A 20,710-nucleotide genomic window follows, 5' to 3' on the forward strand; every position below is an offset into this window, starting at 1 on the left:
AGACGGCTGCAGCCTTTCCTCCCCCCGTCCTCGGTTTATTGGTGACGAGGTGGGCAGGGAGGAAGGGTATGGGGACGAGGCAGGTGTGGGGAGGGGCAGGGTGGGAGGGGATGAGGCAGGCACGTGGGCAGGTTGTGAGGGGACAGGGACAAGTCGGGTGGGGGGAGGGACTAAGTGTGAGGGGATGAGGCGGGCGGGGGTAGGGGCAGGTTGTGAGGGGAGGAGCCAGGGGGGAGGGGAGTTGTGTGAGGGGATGAGGCGGGCGGGGGTAGGGGCAGGTTGTATGGGGACGAGCCGGGGGAGGGAGGGGAGTTGTGTGAGGGGATGAGGCGGGCGGGGGTAGGGGCAGGTTGTGAGGGAACGAGCCGGGGGGGGAGGGGAGTTGTGTGAGGGGATGAGGCAGGCGGGGGTAGGGCAGGTTGTATGGGGACGAGCCGGGGGAGAGGGGACGAGGCAGGCGGGGGGAGGGACTGGGTGCGAGGGGATGAGCCCGGGGTGGGTGGGGGCTGTGGGGAGGGCAGGGGTGGGCGGGGGTGATGAAGGGCAGTTCCAACACTCAGGCCAGAGCTAGGAGAACAGGCTGCTATAAATAGCCCTGGGGCTGGGTGCGGCCCGGCCAGCGAGATTACGGGCGCTTGTGACGGAGCTGTAGTCAGAGCTCCGGCTCCTGCGTCAGTGCGCGACACTCTGTGGGACGTGGGAGCCAGCTCCATATGCCTCTGCCCCCCGAGGCCTGTCCACCCGGCGGGATGAGCCAGGGCGGGGACCGGCCGGGCAGCCGACCAGCGGCAGAGAACCCAGGCCCAGCGGCTACACTCTGCCGAACGCCATGGTGTCCCCGCTGCGGCTCGCAGCCCCCCATCAACCCAGCCCCCCACCCACAGCAGGGCCTCGGCCTGCCCCCTGCACAGCCTGCCGGAGCCGGGTGCTGGAGCCAGGCGCAAGGCGCGGGTCGAAGAACTTCTCTCTCGCGCTACCCCTGCCGCGTCAGGGAAAGGGCAGAGCCGCCGTGGGGCGCTGGGGCCGTTTCCGCCCCATGGAGCAGGAGGAGAACCTGGCACGGCGGCCTCCCTCCCCACGCTGCTCCCCACGCGCAGCCCAGCCGCTGAGCTCCTGCATAGCCCGGCAGGTTTGGTGCCAGCGCAGGCCCGGGACGTGGCGCTGCAGCCGTAGCTCGCCCAGCCGGGCGCTCGGGGTGGCAGCGAGACGGACGCTCCGTTTCTGCAGCCGTGGGAGCCGCTTCCTGCCCCGCAGTGTAAAGACGCGCGCACACGCGGGCTCCCAGGGCGCTCCGGAAGCCGGCTGCCCCAGAGCACGGCCAGCCCGCCTGGGGTCAGGCTGGGGCCTGGATCATGCGGCGGTGCAGGCACGGAGGGCAGGCAGGCGTGTGCCTTACCCCGGTGGGAAGGGCTGGGCCAGCGCCGGTGCTGGGGCAGCAATGCCAGGGGCCTGCCTCCAGCCCCACTGAGCCCCGGCTGCCCCACTCCAAGGCCCACTCGGGGCGCTGGAGGCCAGTGCTGGCAGCTGGCCCGTCCCTGAGCCATGCTGGGTACAGGGGGGCCTGTAACACCCAGGCCCGCGTCCAGCTCTCACCCAGGGGCACGAGCCCCACAGAACCTGGCCGCCCTCTGCCACCCCGTCCCCAGCACCCTCCCCGCCCAGCCGCCTGCGTCAGGCCAGCGTCCCCAGCCCACGGGCAATGCTCTTTATGGCCGTTCCCAGCTCTCGTAACCCGGGAAGGCTGGGCAGGAGCAGGAAGCGGCGCCCGCAGCCAGTCTGCAGAGCCCATGTCTGGGCCCTTGGAGTGCCAGGCGAGCCGGCAGCCCGTGCCCACAGCCCGGCACGGCCCTGGGCCTCAGCCCTGCTCCGTGCCCGGGGGCGAGGCCGGACCCTGCTGCCCAGGCGTGGGGACACACAGCTGGGGGGGCTGCCCCACAGGCAGGATGCTGTCTGTACAGCAGCCCCTCCCTGTGCCCCTCCCTGGGCTGGCACTGCCCTCTGCTGGCCGTCACTAGCAGTGCAGCGCAGTGTCCCCACACCGCCTGTTCCACGGACACCTGACTGCCCAGACCAGCAGCTGTGAACACACACACACACACACACACACACACACGCGCGCACACACACACACACACACACACACACGCGCACACACACGCACACACACACGTAGCCGTGTTAGTCTGGTGCAGCTGAAACAAAAAACAGGACTATGTAGCACTTTAAAGACTAACAAGATGGTTTATTAGGTGATGAGCTTTCGTGGGCCAGACCCACTTCCTCAGATCAAATAGTGGAAGAAAATTGTCACAACCATATATACCAAAGGATACAATTAAAAAAAAAGAACACATATGAAAAGGACAAATCACATTTCAGAACAGAAGGGGGATGGAGGGGGGGAAGGGGGGGAGGTAAATGTCTGTGGGCTATTGATATTAGAGGTGATAATTGGGGAAGCTATCTTTGTAATGGGTAAGATAATTAGCGTCTTTATTCAAATTTGCATGTAGAGTGTCGAATTTAAGCATGAATGACAGTTCAGAGGATTCTCTATGACGTGAAGTCTTAAAAGGTCTTTGAAGCAGGATGCAGGTAATCAAGTCGTTGAGACAATGTCCTTTCTGGTTGAAGTGGCAAGAAACTGTTTTTTCTTTGTGATCCTGTCTGATATCTGTTTTGTGGGCATTGATCCTTTGGCGAAGTGTCTGAGACGTTTGTCCAATGTACATAGCGGACGGACACTTTCGGCACAGGATGCATAAATTATATTTCTGGATGCGCAGGAATGTGTGTTCTTGATCTTATAACTCACTTGGTTAGGTCCAATAATGGTATCAGCAGAGTGAATATGTGGACAAAGCTGGCAACGGGGTTTGTTGCAAGGGAAGGTACCAGGGTTGGTATTAGTGTGGTATGTCCTGTGGTGGTTGGTAAGAATCATCTTGAGGGTAGGTGGTTGTCTATAGGAGACTATGGGTCTGTCTCCCAGAGCCTCTCGGAGTTTAGTATCCTGTTCCAGCATAGACTGTAGTTTATTGATAATGTGTTGGACAGGTTTAAGTTGGGGGCTCCGGCCATGGGAGCAGAACCCCTCCCCCGCCATGCAGCAGGTCCCGTTCCCATCCCCAGCCGTCAGAACAGAACCCAGCCCCCCTGCCACGTGGCAGCCCTGGCCACCGGAGCAGGCCTCCCTCACTGCCACGTGGCCACGGCAGGTCCCAGCCCCCTGCCCCAGTGGCTCCCTCACGGTCTCAGCCAGGCCTGCCCGCCGGAGCAGCCGCCTGCCACGTGAGTGCTGCCGCACGGCTCTCCAGAGGAGGTGGGCGGGGGAAGAATTTTTTGCGCGTGGCTGCGCAGGCGCGTCCCTTCGTGGGCACTTAGCTTGGCAGTACCCCAGTGTCCTACCCGGCTGCTAAGCAGGGGACCCTGCCCTACGGGTGCCCATGGTCACCAGGAAAAGAGCCAGAGCTCAAGCCGGGCAAAGAAAACCGAGTCTGAGAGCCTCTCGCCTGGCCAGAGCCCGCTTCCCCACGCCTTGCCTGGGTACAGAGCAGAGCCCCCCCACTACACCACAGAAGGGTACGGACACGGGCATGTGACATCACTGCCAATTAATAAGGCAATCCGACTGTTTTAATTAACACTGGCGGCTCACTCCCTTCTCTGTATCCTTCCCCCCTTTCTGTCTCTGCAACATCTGAGGAAGCAAGAAAGCTTGCACCCCGGTAACTCAGTCAATGAACTAGTCTTCAAAGTGCCTGCAAAGCCTTGTTGGGCCTCATGGCTAGTGGGCGCTGTGAAATCCTCACTCCCTGATTGAGCTGCGATTATGGTCCCCACGTGCCTATGGCTTGTCCGCCTGATCTGTCTGGTTCTCAGAACAGACGAATGTCAGAGCAGCCAGACGGGGTCAGACCAACGGTCCATCCAGCCCAGGGTGTCGTCTGCCCACAGTGGCCAATACCAGCTGGAGGGAACACAACAGGGAAGCCTCATATTATCCCTCCCCTGTCACCCAGTTCCAGACACAGAGGCTAAGGACACCATTGCTACCCTGCCTGGCTAGTAGCCATGGATGGACCAAACCTCCATGAATCTATCTAGTTCTTTTTTAAACCCTGTTGAAGTCCTCGCTTTCACCACATCCTCTGGCGAGGAGTTCCACAGGTTGGCTGTGCGCTGAGTGAAGAAAAATTTCCTTTGGTTTGTTTAAACTTGCTGCCTGTTCATTTCATTTGGCGACCCCTAGTCCTTGAAGCGTTGCTGGCGGCTGTATTTTGCTAGGTGTAAATCCACTGAGGCGCGGGGGAGGATAGGTTAGAGAAGTCGGTCACAGAATGCTAGGGCTGGTTAGAGAGGTGACTGCGCGTGGTCTAGCTAAGCAGGACTCAAGTGTCACTCTATAACCTGGGGCCCAAAAGGAAGTTCTTCGGGAGCCGGCGCCAGGACACAGCCCCGAGAGCCGAGCTGCCCAACCTCAGCACCCTGCCGACGACAGTGGGCAGACGCTGGAGTCCCTGGATCACCTGCCCTGTCGGGAGCGGGGAGCCGTGCATGGTCTGGTCTGGTGCCTGCGAATCAAGAGTGGGGTGCAGGATATTGTGGGCAAGGCGCAGAGCCCAGGCACGGGGGAGAGTGGGTGCCCTGCGGGGGGTGCGTGGCAGAATTCTGTATGGGTAATGCAGCGGTGCCCAGCTAGGGGGCGGGCCCTGGCCAGGGGCCACTGGCTCAGGCCCAGACCCACCTGCCCTGCAGTGACCCGGCTCAGGTGCATTAGGAGCGGCCAGGTGAGCAGCTGTGAACACAGACAGGCCCGTAGGTGGTATAGTCACTCCAGGCAGGGCCCCAGGCAGGGGGGGAAAAGTTCACCCAATTCCTACCCCTCCCTTAACAGCATTGCACTGGGCAGGGGGGGGGACACAGGCAAGGTGGGAGGGCAGGGGGCAGAGAGACACAGGTAGGGCAGGAGGTACAGGGGGCAGATAGACTTGGGGGCTGGGGGGCAGAGGGCAGGTAGACACAGGTAGGGCAGGAGGTACAGGGGGCAGATAGACTTGGGGGCTGGGGGGCAGAGGGCAGGTAGACACAAGTAGGGCAGGAGGTACAGGGGGCAGATAGACTTGGGGGCTGGGGGGCAGAGGGCAGGTAGACACAGGTAGGGCAGGAGGTACAGGGGGCAGATAGACTTGGGGGCTGGGGGGCAGAGGGCAGGTAGACACAGGTAGGGCAGGAGGTACAGGGGGCAGATAGACTTGGGAGCTGGGGGGCAGAGGGCAGGTAGACACAGGTAGGGCAGGAGGTACAGGGGGCAGATAGACTTGGGGGCTGGGGGGCAGAGGGCAGGTAGACACAAGTAGGGCAGGAGGTACAGGGGGCAGATAGACTTGGGAGCTGGGGGGCAGAGGGCAGGTAGACACAGGTAGGGCAGGAGGTACAGGGGGCAGATAGACTTGGGGGCTGGGGGGCAGAGGGCAGGTAGACACAGGTAGGGCAGGAGGTACAGGGGGCAGATAGACTTGAGGGCTGAGGGGCAGAGGGCAGGTAGACACAGGTAGGGCAGGAGGTACAGGGGGCAGATAGACTTGGGGGCTGGGGGGCAGAGGGCAGGTAGACACAAGTAGGGCAGGAGGTACAGGGGGCAGATAGACTTGGGGGCTGGGGGGCAGAGGGCAGGTAGACACAGGTAGGGCAGGAGGTACAGGGGGCAGATAGACTTGGGGGCTGGGGGGCAGAGGGCAGGTAGACACAGGTAGGGCAGGAGGTACAGGGGGCAGATAGACTTGGGGGCTGGGGGGCAGAGGGCAGGTAGACACAGGTAGGGCAGGAGGTACAGGGGGCAGATAGACTTGGGGGCTGGGGGGCAGAGGGCAGGTAGACACAGGTAGGGCAGGAGGTACAGGGGGCAGATAGACTTGGGAGCTGGGGGGCAGAGGGCAGGTAGACACAAGTAGGGCAGGAGGTGCAGGGGCAGAGAGACATGGGTGGGGCTGGGGGGGGGGAGGAAGCAGGAAGCAGATAGGCACGTGGGGAGTGCAGAGGGCCCTGGCGCATGGGGAGAGGCCCCAGCCTCGCCCTGCGTAGCCATCTCCTGCCCGTCTGACCCCCACGCTCCAGTGCCAGGAATGAGGAAGTGGGGGGGGGGGGGCTGGTGACAAAGGAGCTCACACCTTCCCGCTGCAGGCTGGGAACCCCTGCCCCTTTGGAGAGGTCCTGGCTCCCCCCCCCAGCCCTTCTCAGTCACCCGGTGCCGGGTGGGTCCCAGCCCCCATGTCTATAATTGCCCCCGAGCTGGGTGTGCCGGGATCGGGGCAGGTCGCTCCCGGGTGAGGGCAGCAGCCAAGGAAGTTGCTTCACCCTGAGACACATGATGGGCAACTGCCCCCCCCTTCATGTCCAGCCTCCCTGCCGGGTGCCTGTCGGCTGCGCCGGGGAAGGGGGTGACTGGGGCTGCGGGGGAGGGGCCCTGGAATGGTTAACCCCATGTGGGACTTGGGGCAGGGAGGGGCCCAGGCCTCGGGCCAAGCAGCACCAAGGCCCCCAGGATAAGGGGTGGCTGAGCCAAGGGGCTGCAGGGACCCTCCCTCCCCCGGGCCTGGTTCCCCTCCGGAGCGGTGCCACGAGGCCCGGGCTGAGCCCCAGCGGGACAGGCGGATCATGCCCCCCCAGACTGCGGCTTCTGCCCCATCCTGCACCCAGGGGGCCTCTCCCCCTTGCTGAGCCCCTGTCCTGGGGGCACTCCAGGGGGTTGTGCTCTCGGACCGTTCCGCCTCCCCCCGGGCTAGGAAGGGCGGGTGAGGCAGGGCTGGGGGGTGGAGGCTCTTGGGGGCAGATTCCCAGGGCTGGGGGGCGGAGGCTCTTGGGGGCAGATTCCCAGGGCTGGGGGGCGGAGGCTCTTGGGGGCAGATTCCCAGGGCTGGGGGGGCGGAGGCTCTTGGGGGCAGATTCCCAGGGCTGGGGGGCAGAGGCTCTTGGGGGCAGATTCCCAGGGCTGGGGGGCGGAGGCTCTTGGGGGCAGATTCCCAGGGCTGGGGGGCGGAGGCTCTTGGGGGCAGATTCCCAGGGCTGGGGGGCGGAGGCTCTTGGGGGCAGATTCCCAGGGCTGGGGGGGCGGAGGCTCTTGGGGGCAGATTCCCAGGGCTGGGGGGGCGGAGGCTCTTGGGGGCAGATTCCCAGGGCTGGGGGGGCGGAGGCTCTTGGGGGCAGATTCCCAGGGCTGGGGGGGGCAGAGGCTCTTGGGGGCAGATTCCCAGGGCTGGGGGGGCGGAGGCTCTTGGGGGCAGATTCCCAGGGCTGGGGGGGACTGTTCTGTGGGGCAGGCCCCAGGGCCAGGACAGACCTGGGCGACACTGAGCAAGCTCCCGGAGTGTTCCCGGTCCCAGGCGCCTCGCTTGGTGCACTTGGAGCAGCCCCCGGGAGAGCCGGTCAGCGCTTCGGCCCCCTTAGGCTCCCCTGCCTCTGGGCTCAGCCCCCTCTCCCCCCATGGTCCCTGCCCAGACCCCTTCTCCCCCCATGGTCCCAGCCCAGACCCCTCTCCCCCCATGGTCCCTGCCCAGACCCCTCTCCCCCCATGGTCCCAGCCCAGACCCCTCTCCCCCCATGGTCCCAGCCCAGACCCCTCTCCCCATGGTCCCAGCCAAGACCCCTTCTCCCCCCATGGTCCCTGCCCAGACCCCTTCTCCCCCCATGGTCCCAGCCCAGACCCCTTCTCCCCCCATGGTCCCAGCCCAGACCCCTCTCCCCCCATGGTCCCAGCCCAGACCCCTTCTCCCCCCATGGTCCCTGCCCAGACCCCTCTCCCCCCATGGTCCCTACCCAGACCCCTCTCCCCCCGTGGTCCCTGCCCAGACCCCTCTCCCCCCATGGTCCCTACCCAGACCCCTTCTCCCCCCATGGTCCCTGCCCAGACCCCTCTCCCGCCATGGTCCCAGCCCAGACCCCTCTCCCGCCATGGTCCCAGCCCAGACCCCTCTCCCCCCATGGTCCCAGCCCAGACCCCTCTCCCCCCATGGTCCCAGCCCAGACCCCTCTCCCCCCATGGTCCCAGCCCAGACCCCTCTCCCCCCATGGTCCCAGCCCAGACCCCTCTCCCCCCGTGGTCCCAGCCCAGAGGCTGCTCCCAGCCTCCAGCAGCCCCCACGCGACAGCCCCACTGGGCCCCTCCCCATCCTTTAGCCCTCAGCCGGTCACACCCCTAGGAGGGGGGCAGGGGACGGGGGAGAATCCATGTTCCATTGCTGCTGGGCCCCATGCGTCCTGCTCTGGGATTCCCCATGGGCATGAGCCCTGTGTCCGGGCCACTGCAAAGAGCAAACTGTCCCCCCCCGACCCTCAGCTGCTTCACCACACCCCACGCTGGGGAAATTGAGGCACGCACAAAGATCACAAAGCATTCCGAGCACGTCACAGCGCAGCCCGCGGAGCCGGGCCCCACCTGCTCCCAGGTGCTGTTATAAGGCTGCATCCGCAGAGCCGCTGACAGTTCCTGATTCCTGGGCTGCTGAGAGCCCTGCAGCCCGTCAGCGAGCGACAGAGCCCGGTGCGGGACACCTGGGCCGACCCCCCACCCCCCAGGCACCATGACGCCCAGAGGCCTGTGCACGGCAGCCCTGTGCCTGGCTCTCCTGATGCTGCTGACCACAGGTGAGCCTTGGTCTCCTGCAACTGCTGGGAGGGGGTTGGCACAGGACCCAGAGCCAGAGCAGACCCGCCCCAGGGTGCCGGGCTCTGGCACGGGACCATCAGGGGCTGAGGGAGCCGGGGGGAGGGGGGAAAGAGGGGGGAGGCTGAGGATCCAGGGCAGGTATCTGTCCCTCCCTTGAGGGAGCCGTGTGGTGGGGGCCGAGGCTCGGCAGGTCGGGCAGCCCCAGGAGCCAGTTCTGTGCCTCGGCTTTTACCCTCCCATCTGCCCCCGTGGGGGACGATGGGCGAGAGGGGTCTGAGTGTTCCAGATGCTGCAGCCCCCCACAGCATCATGGGTGGCACCTGGCATCCTGGGGGTCCCCTGCGCCCTGCTCTCCCACCCCCACACCCAGTGTTCCTGGGGTCCCCTGCACCCTGCTCTCCCACCCCCTCACCCAGTGTTCCTGGGGTCCCCTCCACCCTGCTCTCCCACCCCCTCACCCAGTGTTCCTGGGGTCCCCTGCGCCCTGCTCTCCCACCCCCTCACCCAGTGTTCCTGGGGTCCCCTGCACCCTGCTCTCCCACCCCCGCACCCAGTGTTCCTGGGGTCCCCTGCACCCTGCTCTCCCACCCCCTCACCCAGTGTTCCTGGGGTCCCCTGCACCCTGCTCTCCCACCCCCTCACCCAGTGTTCCTGGGGTCCCCTGCACCCTGCTCTCCCACCCCCTCACCCAGTGTTCCTGGGGTCCCTTGCACCCTGCTCTCCCACCCCCTCACCCAGTGTTCCTGGGGTCCCCTGCGCCCTGCTCTCCCACCCCCATACCCAGTGTTCCTGGGGTCCCCTGCACCCTGCTCTCCCACCCCCATACCCAGCGTTCCTGGGGTCCCCTGCACCCTGCTCTCCCACCCCCTCACCCAGTGTTCCTGGGGTCCCCTGCACCCTGCTCTCCCACCCCCACACCCAGTGTTCCTGGGGTCCCCTGCACCCTGCTCTCCCACCCCCTCACCCAGTGTTCCTGGGGTCCCCTGCACCCTGCTCTCCCACCCCCTCACCCAGTGTTCCTGGGGTCCCCTGCACCCTGCTCTCCCACCCCCTCACCCAGTGTTCCTGGGGTCCCCTGCACCCTGCTCTCCCACCCCCATACCCAGTGTTCCTGGGGTCCCCTGCACCCTGCTCTCCCACCCCCATACCCAGCGTTCCTGGGGTCCCCTGCACCCTGCTCTCCCACCCCCTCACCCAGTGTTCCTGGGGTCCCCTGCACCCTGCTCTCCCACCCCCTCACCCAGTGTTCCTGGGGTCCCCTGCACCCTGCTCTCCCACCCCCTCACCCAGTGTTCCTGGGGTCCCCTGCGCCCTGCTCTCCCACCCCCACACCCAGTGTTCCTGGGGTCCCCTGCACCCTGCTCTCCCACCCCCATACCCAGCGTTCCTGGGGTCCCCTGCACCCTGCTCTCCCACCCCCGCACCCAGTGTTCCTGGGGTCCCCTGCGCCCTGCTCTCCCATCCCCTGCACCTAGAGTTCCTGGGGTCCCCTCTCTCCTGGGGTGGGTGCATCAGGGGCCCCTTTGGCCTCCCCCGGGGCCTCTCTCTGTCTGCCCAGGAGTGGCGGGTTGGGACCCAGGAGGCGGCTGGCTCCCAGCCATGGGTGCCGCACCCCGGCGCTGGCCCTGCTGTCTCTGGGCTGCGCGGGTCTGGCTGAGCCCAGAGCTAACGGCCCGGGCCCAGTCGGGAGCAGCCAGTCCCGGCTGCTGCGGCAGCGCATGGATCCCTGGCTGTGAGCGCAGGGAGCCCGCGCCCGCCTGCTCTGTCCGGAGGCCGGGACACGCGCCCCAGGCTGGTGCCGGCGGCAGGACGGGCCCGGCTGGGGCTCAGCCCGGGGGCGTCGTGTCCTCCAGGACTGCGGGGCCCCGGTTCTCCTGCACGGGATGGGGGGGTGGGGTTGCTGCCGGAGCGGCAGGAAGGCCCCAGCCAGGCCGAGCGCACCCAGCAGGGCCGGGGTCCGAGCCGGAGCCTGGGACACTCCCTGTGTGGGGCGCAGGGTCGAGGGGCTGAGCCCCGGCTTGGAGCGGTTCCAGTAGATGTAGGGTTGCGCTTTGGGTCGACGCCTGGGGGGCACTGGCTGGCGGAGGTGGGGCAGGGAGGGCCCTGGCTGGGCGGGGGGAGGTTGTGGGCAAGGTGCTCTGGCAGGGTGCACCACAGGGAGTTCTGGGGCACTGCTGAGAGTGTCAATTGAGAGTGAATCGCCTAGAGACGGGGCTACCCGCAGCCCAAGCCTGGGGTCCCCTCCATAAGGCCCCCCCCAGCCACACTGGGCCCTGCTGGTTGCCACGCTGGCCAGCAAGAAGTCATCAAAGCCAGTCTCTCCCCCACCGCCCCAACTCCAAACAGGTTCTTCTGATCCCAAAGGCCCAGCCGCCGACCCAGGGCAAGTCAGATCTCAGACCTTCCCCAAAAATCAGGCTGTGCCCATCCTGTAGAACCTACCCTCCAAGGGGAAGGGGACTGTTACTATAACTCTGTGGGAGTTTTTTGATTTGCAAGCTCCCACTTTCAGAGGGGGAAGGGTTCAGGAGGCTGACAGTCCCCAGAGACAAGGGAAAGCAGCCGACACTCCAGCTCAGCCTGATTGACAGGTTGGACAGGCCAGTGAGGAAGGGGAGAGGCCAGGCCCCGTCCTCCCTGTGAGCTGGGATTGTTCTGGCTCTCTCTGAGCAAACAAGCTGTGTGCAGAAGAGGTGCTGCAAAGACAGAGAGCCAAAAGAGGAGGACAAGCTGTGTAAAGAAGTCCTGCAGCGACAGACACAGACAGGCCAAGCAGTGCAAGTTGTGTGGAGAGACAGTCTTGCAACAGCAGAGCCAGGAGAGCAGACCCTGTGTTGAGCAGCAGACTGGCAGTGCTCAGAGAGCCAAAAGGAACAGAGAAGCAACACAAGGAGCTGGAACTGGCCAAGCAGCACAGCCTGCAGCTGGGTGTGGTGAGCAGCTGGGAACTGCAAAGTGTGGGGAGAGGCTCTGGACTGGGAGAGGGGTCTGGCCACTTAGAGCTTGAGGCTGTGTGGTCCCTGCCAGAGCAAGCGAGTCCAGCCTGCAGCCCCCCCCCCCCTCCCCGCAGCACATCCAAGACCTCTAAGGGGCCTCTAAGGAAGAGACTGGACTGTCCTTACACTCTGCAGGCTGCTGTTTTGATGTCCCTGTGCTGCAGAGCAGGGCTGTGTGTTCTCATTGAACCATTCTCATTGTTTCTTATTCTTTTTTCTTTAATCCATTGTTGTTTAATAAATTGTATTTGCTTTGAACCTTATGAAGTGGTCACTGGGCCAAGAAGGCCTGCAGTGTAGAGAGAGCACCTCGGAGTGGGGACATCCTAACTCCTGCCCCTAGTGACTACAAGGTCAGGGATTAAGCCCCAGGAAACCTGGGCCCAGCCTTGTTGGGGTTTCAAGGGCTCTGCTACTCAGGAGAGTGGAGGGGGAGCCCTCAGGAACAGGGGAGCCGTGGGGTAAAGGAAGTGGGAGCGGGGACTCAGATCCTTTCGCTGGTTCATTTCACCGGGGTGTATAGAAGCCAGGAAAGTTCCCCGCAATAGCGGGATCATTCCCCCGCTTACACAAGGGTATAAGTCAAAAAAGAATGAAAGAAAGAAAAGGCCGAGAGTTAGGATTGTTAAAGGAATCAAACACCCACACCCGCTGCAAGTTCTTGGTGCAGGCTTGTAGCAGGGATGGGTACAAACCTCTGGCTTAAGTCATCCATCTAAGGATAGGTCTTCAGTCCTTTGGTCAGAGCGTCTGTCCCTGGCAAAGCCATTCTCCCGCTCTGCTCTGCGCTGGTTAGGCCTCCGCTGGAGGAGTGTGTCCGGTTCTGGGCTCCGCGTTTCGAGAAAGATGTGGAGAAATCGGGGAAGGTCCAGAGAAGAGCAACAAAAACAATTAGAACATAAGAACAGCCAGATAGGGTCAGACCAAAGGTCCATCCAGCCCAGTATCCTGTCTGCCGACAGTGGCCAGTGACAGGTGCCCCAGAGGGAGTGAACCCAACAGGTAATTATCAAACGTCTCTCTCCTGCCATCCATCTCCACCCTCTGACAAACAGAGGCTGGGGACACCACTCCTTACCCATACTGGCTAATAGCCATTGATGGGCTTAACCTCCATGAATTTATCCAGCTCTCTTTTAAAGCCTGTAATAGTCCTAGCCTTCACAACCTCCTCAGGCAAGGAGTTCCACAGGTTTACCATGCGCTGTGTGAAGAAGAACTTCCTTTTATTTGTTTTAAACCTGCTGCCCATTAGTTTCATTTGGTGGCCCCCCGTTTTTATATTATGGGAACAAGTAAATAACTTTTCCTTATTCACTTTCTCTACACCATTCATGATTTTATAGACCTGTATCATATCCCCCTGTGACAGACCGAGCCGTGTCTGGGCACAGCTGAGGGCGTCCGCTCAGGGTGAATTGCTCAAATCCGGGGCTCCTTACAGCCCCCAGACTGGTGACCTCTCCAAACAGGCCACAAACCAGTCTCAGAGCACTTCAGCTGCCTGCCTGAAGCCTCATGAGCAAAACCCCTCCGACACCCCAGCAATATCCGTGCCCCAGATGGCCCCGGGCCTCATACACAGGTGGGGGGTCCTAGCACCCAATCCCACCTACCCCGAACACGTCCTGTCTGGTTCCAAGAAACCAGCCACAGATCCCTGGTCAATTTACCCTCTGGATCTTACCCGCAAATCACGCTGGGCCAATCCTTTAGAATCTATATCTAAAGGTTTATTATCACAAGAAAGAAAAGCATGAGAGTCAGGTTGTTAAAGGATAGTACGTTACATGCACCAAATCTCCCAGTCCTCGATGCAGGCTCTAGCAGAGATGTTACAGCTGCTGGTTTAAAAGTTCTTGTTGCACATCCTAGCATCAGGATGGGTTCACAGGTCTTCTGGGCTCTTCGATCCCTGCAGTGCTGCCTCTGGGATGAAGTGCTGAGCTGAGAACAAAATGGCATCGACCACATGGCCTCTTTATACTCCTTCCTGGCCTCTTCTTGCATGCAGCAGGTCACCTGGTCAGAGGCCAATCTCTGTGTTTCCTGCTGGCTGCTCTCAGGTGACAGCCCCCATTCTTTGGGTGTGTCCTTGGCCCATCAAGTGCCATTGTCCCACAGGGCCTGGCTAATCAGCCTGTCCATAGCCCCCATCGTATTGTATGTCTAATTAGGGTTATTTTTCCCAATGTGCATCACTTTACATTTATCCACATTACATTTCATTTGCCATTTTGTTGCCCAGTCACTTAGTCTGGTGAGATCTTTTTGAAGTTCTTCACAGTCTGCTTTGGTCTTAGCTACCTTGAGCAGTTTAGTATCATCTGCAAACTTTGCCACCTCACTGTTTACCCCTTTCTCCAGATCATTTATGAATAAGTTGAATAGGATTGGTCCCAGGACTGACTCTTGGGGAACACCACTAGTTACCCCTCTCCATTCTGAAAATTGACCATTTATTCCTACCCTTTGTTTCCTGTCTTTTAACCAGTTCTCAGTCCATGAAAGGATCTTTCCTCTTATCCCATGACAACTTAATTTATGTAAGAGCCTTTGGTGAGGGACCTTGTGAAAGGCTTTCTGGAAATCTAAGTACACTATATCTACTGGATCCCCCTGGTCCACATGTTTGTTGACCCCTTCAAAGAACTCAATGTCTACATCTACACTGGCATGATTTTCCGGAAATGCTTTTAACGGAAAAGTTTTCCGTTAAAAGCATTTTCGGAAAAGCACGTCTAGATTGGCAGGATGCTTTTCCGCAAAAGCACTTTTTGCAGAAAAGCGTCCATGGCCAATCTAGATGCGGTTTTCCGCAAAAAAAGCCCTGATCGCCATTTTCGCCATTGGGGCTTTTTTATGGAAAACGGTACTATGCTGTCTACACTGGCCCTTTTGCGCAAAAGTCTTTCGGAAAAAGACTTTTGCACGAACGGGAGCAGCATAGTTTTTCCGGAAAAGCACTGATGATTTTACAGGAGATCGTCAGTGCTTTTCCGGAAATTCAAGCAGCCAGTGTAGACAGCTGGCAAGTTTTTCAGCAAATTAAGATGATTTTGCCGAAAAACTTGCCAGTCTAGACACAGCCTAATAGATTAGTAAGAGATGATTTCCCTTTACAGCAACCTTGTTCACTTTTGCCCAACAAATTATGTTCTTCTATGTGTCTGACAATTGTATTTACTATTGTTTCAATTAATTTGCTCGATGCTGATGTTAGACTTACCGGTCTGTAATTGCCAGGATCGCCTCTAGAGCCCTTTTAAAATACTGGCGTTACATTAACTATCTTCTAGCCATTAGGTTCAGAAGCCGATTTAAAGGATAGGTTACAAACTATAGTTAATAGTTCCGCAATTTCACATTTAGTTCTTTCAGAACCCTTGGGTGAATGCCATCTGGTCCCGGTGACTTGTTACTGTTAAGTTTATTAATTAATTCCCAAACCTCCTCTAATGAAACTTCAGTCTGAGGCAGGGTTACCAGGTGTCCGATATTGACCCAGACAGTTCAGTATTTTTGCCTCCTGTCAGATAAAATTTTTTAAAAAATACCGGACACCTAAAATGTCCAGTATTTTCTCTTTTTTTTCCAGGCCAGGAGGCGAAAATACCGGACACCTGGCAACCCTAACACCCGGGGCCTGCCCCCGGCCTTCCCCCACCACGGGCCCCGACACCCCCAGCCCCCTGTCCTCATGCTTATCTGGTTCCACAGGGAAGCTAAGTTCTGGCTTGAACAAAAACATAAAATGGCCGCAAGCAAAAAGCCTAAAGACTAAGGGGAATGTCTTCCCTGGGTCTTAGTGCTCAACCGATCCCCTGTTGTTTTAATGGAGTCCTTTTTTTTTTTTTTGGTCAATAACTTTGGTCTCCCCCCTCTTTTTTTTTTCCTTAACAGAATTTTTTCCCTGGTGTGGGGTTTTTTTTTTTGGATGGGGGTGTTTGGTATTTTTGGTTCAACTGTCTGGCAACTTTAACAAGAAGCAATGGGCTTAAACTGCAGCAGGGGAGGTTTAGGTTGGACATTAGGAAAAACTTCTTAACTGTCAGGTGGTCAAACACTGGAATAAATTGCCCAGGGAGGTTGTGGAATCTCCATCCCTGGAGATATTGAAGAGCAGGTCTGTCAGGGAAGATCTAGATCAGGCACGTCAAACTCCAAGCCGACTGAGGGCCACACAAACGAAACTGATAGCTTTCAGGGCCACCAAGAAAGTGTACTTCTACCAGAAAGTCATACTTATTTATTAATATAGGTTATGTTTTAGGTGTAGTTTATAATATTTTTCAAGCCTTGTTTTAACATAATACAGTAATTTGATGTGTAAATTGTTATTTGCCCATATAAAATAATTTTTAATTTAAACATAAATTTAAGGTACTTTTTAATTTTTCATACGATACATAACTTGGTTTGTTGAAATAAAAAACAAGCATAGGCCCATGGTTAATCAAATAGAACAGGCTTCCGTGAAAATTTCAGATACTTTGTAAGTCTGAGATTTGGCATAAAGAACTCCCCGCCAGTGTAGACAGGCAGCACGTTTTTGCACAAAAGCGGCCGTAGACTCAGCCAGAGTGTTTGTGCAATTGCAAAAAATGGACATGTATTTATTGATATAAAATAAATATACAATTTGTGATTTTATGTGGGAATTAATAAATAAAAAACAAAATAGTAACAAAATAGCCCCCTCCCCTCCGCCAGAGCCAGGCACTCCCATACTCCCCTTCTAACCCAATCCAGAGCCAGGCTCTCCCAGCCTCCCAACCTAATGCCTGGGTCTTGGAGCTGCCGTCGCCGCTGCCGCCTCCACACAGTTCTTCCTCAGGCACTGGGGCGGTGTGAGCACAGTGGCCAGTTGTGAGCAGGCGCTTGATGCCTGTGTGATGTACTGGGAGTGTTCTCTGCCCAGGCCGGGCCTGGGTGTCTGGGCCAATCCACAGGTGGGTGAGTCCGTGGGAATCTCACCTCACAGCCCAGGGGGACCCCGGGTCACAGAGCAGACAGCCCCCCCAACCTGGCTGCCCCAGATGAAGGGGACCAACGCCAAGCTGCTGAGGTGGAGCCTGCTCCTGCAGGACTATGACATGGAAGTGAGCCACGGCAAGGGGAACGGCAACATCATCGCCGCCGCGCTGTCCCATCGTGGGGGCCTGAACTTGCCCAGGCCACAGGTGGAGTGGCCCCGCTCAGTTCGCTCTCGGAGGAGGGAGAGAGGTGACGCAGTGGGGGGGGTCTGCTCTGTAACCCGGGGTTCCCCTGCGCTGTGAGGTGTGATTCCCACTGATTCACCCAAGGGGAGAGGCAAAGGGAGGGAGGGGGAGACACCACCTGGCTGGGAACAGGGCCTGAGAGCTGGGCAGTTTCTGGCTAGAAAACATGAAGGGAACAGACTAAGCTGAGTGCTGCGGGTTGGGGGGGTGATGGATCCCCTCCCCCAAAGGTCTGAGTCATCCGGGCCCTGACTCCTGTAACATCCCGTCTGTGCTGGGCTGTATCCTGGAGGACCAATAACCCCTCTGTTCTACTGGCTGGCAGAGTCTGTTCTCGCTGCTACGGGGCTGCAGGATCGGGGGGACCCCGATGCACCGGAAAAGCCTGTACAGAGCAGCCGGCCGGCTGTGAGGACATGCGGGAGTGCCCAGAGCAGAGCGGCCGGCCAGCTGTGAGCACATGCGGGAGTGCCCAGCGCAGAGCGGCCGGCCGGCTGTGAGGACATGCGGGAGTGCCCAGCGCAGAGCGGCTGGCCGGCTGTGAGGACATGCGGGAGTGCCCAGCGCAGAGCGGCTGGCCGGCTGTGAGGACATGCGGGAGTGCCTAGAGCAGAGCGGCCGGCCGGCTGTGAGGACATGCGGGAGTGCCCAGTGCAGAGCGGCTGGCCGGCTGTGAGGACATGCGGGAGTGCCTAGAGCAGAGCGGCCGGCCGGCTGTGAGGACATGCGGGAGTGCCCAGCGCAGAGCGGCTGGCCGGCTGTGAGGACATGCGGGAGTGCCCAGCGCAGAGCGGCCGGCCGGCTGTGAGCACATGTGGGAGTGCCCAGCGCAGAGCGGCCGGCCGGCTGTGAGCACATGCGGGAGTGCCCAGCGCAGAGCGGCCGGCCGGCTGTGAGCACATGCGGGAGTGCCCAGAGCAGAGCGGCCGGCCGGCTGTGAGGACATGCGGGAGTGCCCAGTGCAGAGCGGCCGCCCGGCTGTGAGCACATGCGGGAGTGCCCAGAGCAGAGTGGCCGGCCGGCTGTGAGCACATGCGGGAGTGCCCAGCGCAGAGCGGCCGGCCGGCTGTGAGGACATGCGGGAGTGCCCAGAGCAGAGCGGCCGGCCGGCTGTGAGGACATGCGGGAGTGCCTAGAGCAGAGCGGCCGGCCGGCTGTGAGCACATGCGGGAGTGCCCAGAGCAGAGTGGCCGGCCGGCTGTGAGCACATGCGGGAGTGCCCAGCGCAGTGCGGCCGGCCGGCTGTGAGCACATGCGGGAGTGCCCAGAGCAGAGCGGCTGGCCGGCTGTGAGCACATGCGGGAGTGCCCAGAGCAGAGCGGCTGGCCGGCTGTGAGCACATGCGGGAGTGCCCAGAGCAGAGCGGCCAGCCGGCTGTGAGCACATGCGGGAGTGCCCAGAGCAGAGCGGCCGGCCGGCTGTGAGGACAAGCGGGAGTGCCCAGCGCAGAGTGGCCGGCCGGCTGTGAGGGCATGCGGGAGTGCCCAGCGCAGAGCGGCCGGCCGGCTGTGAGGACATGCGGGAGTGCCCAGTGCAGAGCGGCCGGCCGGCTGTGAGGACATGCGGGAGTGCCCAGCGCAGAGCGGCCGCCCGGCTGTGAGCGCATGCGGGAGTGCCCAGAGCAGAGCGGCCAGCCGGCTGTGAGGACAAGCGGGAGTGCCCAGAGCAGAGCGGCCAGCCGGCTGTGAGCTCATGCGGGAGTGCCCAGTGCAGAGCGGCCGGCCGGCTGTGAGCACATGCGGGAGTGCCCAGAGCAGAGCGGCCGGCCGGCTGTGAGGACATGCGGGAGTGCTCAGTGCAGAACGGCCGCCCGGCTGTGAGCGCATGCGGGAGTGCCCAGAGCAGAGCGGCCGGCCGGCTGTGAGGACAAGCGAGAGTGCCCAGAGCAGAGCGGCCAGCCGGCTGTGAGCGCATGCGGGAGTGCCCAGTGCAGAGCGGCCGGCCGGCTGTGAGCACATGCGGGAGTGCCCAGTGCAGACCGGCTGGCCGGCTGTGAGCACATGCAGGTGTGCCCAGTGCAGAGCGGCTGGCCGGCTGTGAGCACATGCGGGAGTGCCCAGAGCAGAGCGGCCGGCCGGCTGTGAGGACATGCGGGAATGCCCAGTGCAGAGCGGCTGGCCGGCTGTGAGCACATGCGGGTGTGCCCAGAGCAGAGCGGCTGGCCGGCTGTGAGCACATGCGGGAGTGCTCAGAGCAGAGCGGCCGGCCGGCTGTGAGGACATGCGGGAATGCCCAGTGCAGAGCGGCTGGCCGGCTGTGAGCACATGCGGGTGTGCCCAGTGCAGAGCGGCTGGCCGGCTGTGATCTGCACTCGGCCACAGGCTCCAAGCGGCCAGCGGGCTGCACTTTATTCTTTTGAAAAAAGTAGTGGCAGGCTGCAAAAATTGTCAATCAGGCCTCATGCAGTCTGCCAGACGCCTGTTTGACACGCCTGGTCTAGATGATGCTGGGACCTGCCGGGAGGGCGGGGACTGGACTCGATGACTCGCGAGGTCCCTTCCCGTCCTAGTGCTCTAGGGTTCTAGGATGCCCCATTACCCATCCAGGAACCTCTGCTCCTCACCTGAACCCCAAGTCTGTTGTTTTCTTGTGAACTGAATGGACCCTTTGTCCCCTTCTGCAGCTCAAAATACCACTACGAACCCAGCTTCCTCCAATGGCACAACCAGCCCGGTGACATCAACGTCCTCATCATCAACCAGCAACACGATCCCTTCCACGTCTCCTGGTGACACGAGCACCCTGGCATCTCCTGGTGACACGAGCACCCCGGGGCCTCCTGGTAATACGAGCACCCTGGCATCTCCTGGTAACACGAGCACCCCGGCATCTCCTGGTGACACGAGCACCCCGGGGCCTCCTGGTAACACGAGCACCCTGGCATCTCCTGGTAACACGAGCACCCTGGCATCTCCTGGTGACACGAGCACCCCAGGGCCTCCTGGTAACACGAGCACCCTGGCATCTCCTGGTAACACGAGCACCCTGGCATCTCCTGGTGACACGAGCACCCCGGGGCCTCCTGGTAACACGAGCACCCTGGCATCTCCTGGTAACACGAGCACCCCGGCATCTCCTGGTGACACGAGCACCCCGGGGCCTCCTGGTAACACGAGCACCCTGGCATCTCCTGGTAACACGAGCACCCTGGCATCTCCTGGTAATACGAGCACCCTGGCATCTCCTGGTAACACGAGCACCCCGGCATCTCCTGGTGACACGAGCAACCCGAGGCCTCCTAGTGACACGACCACCCTGGCATCTCCTGGTGACACTAGCAACCTGGGGCCTCCTAGTGACACGAGCAACCCGACATCTCCTGGTGACACGAGCACCCCGGGGCCTCCTAGTAATACGAGCACCCTGGCATCTCCTGGTAACACGAGCACCCCGGCATCTCCTGGTGACACGAGCAACCCGGGGCCTCCTAGTGACACGACCACCCTGGCATCTCCTGGTGACACTAGCAACCCGGGGCCTCCTAGTGACACGAGCAACCCGACATCTCCTGGTGACACGAGCAACCCGGGGCCTCCTAGTGACACGAGCACCCCAGCATCTCCTGGTAACACGAGCACCCCGGCATCTCCTGGTGACACGAACAACCCGGGGCCTCCTAGTGACACAACCACCCTGGCATCTCCTGGTGACACGAGCACCCCGGCATCTCCTGGTGACACGAACAACCCGGGGCCTCCTAGTGACACAACCACCCCGGCATCTCCTGGTGACACGAGCACCCCGGCAACTCCTGGTGGCACGAGCAACCCGGGGCCTCCTAGTGACACAACCACCCTGGCATCTCCTGGTGACACGAGCACCCCGGC

The 20,710-nt window shown here is 61.0% G+C and overlaps 1 protein-coding gene across 1 annotated transcript in view; it reads left to right on the plus strand.

The window, feature by feature from the left end:
* LOC102456563 (uncharacterized) overlaps positions 1-20,710 on the plus strand; it is a 79,640-nt gene that overhangs the window by 21,293 nt on the left and 37,637 nt on the right. The window contains exons 8-9 of the mRNA XM_075908313.1: positions 16,701-16,815; positions 19,507-20,494. Of these exons, the coding sequence (XP_075764428.1) occupies positions 16,701-16,815; positions 19,507-20,494 (1,103 nt within the window). The remainder of the gene's footprint in view (positions 1-16,700; positions 16,816-19,506; positions 20,495-20,710) is intronic.

The sequence above is a fragment of the Pelodiscus sinensis genome, chromosome 24 (genome assembly GCF_049634645.1).
Source record: "Pelodiscus sinensis isolate JC-2024 chromosome 24, ASM4963464v1, whole genome shotgun sequence".
NCBI classification, from domain to species: Eukaryota; Metazoa; Chordata; order Testudines; family Trionychidae; genus Pelodiscus; species Pelodiscus sinensis.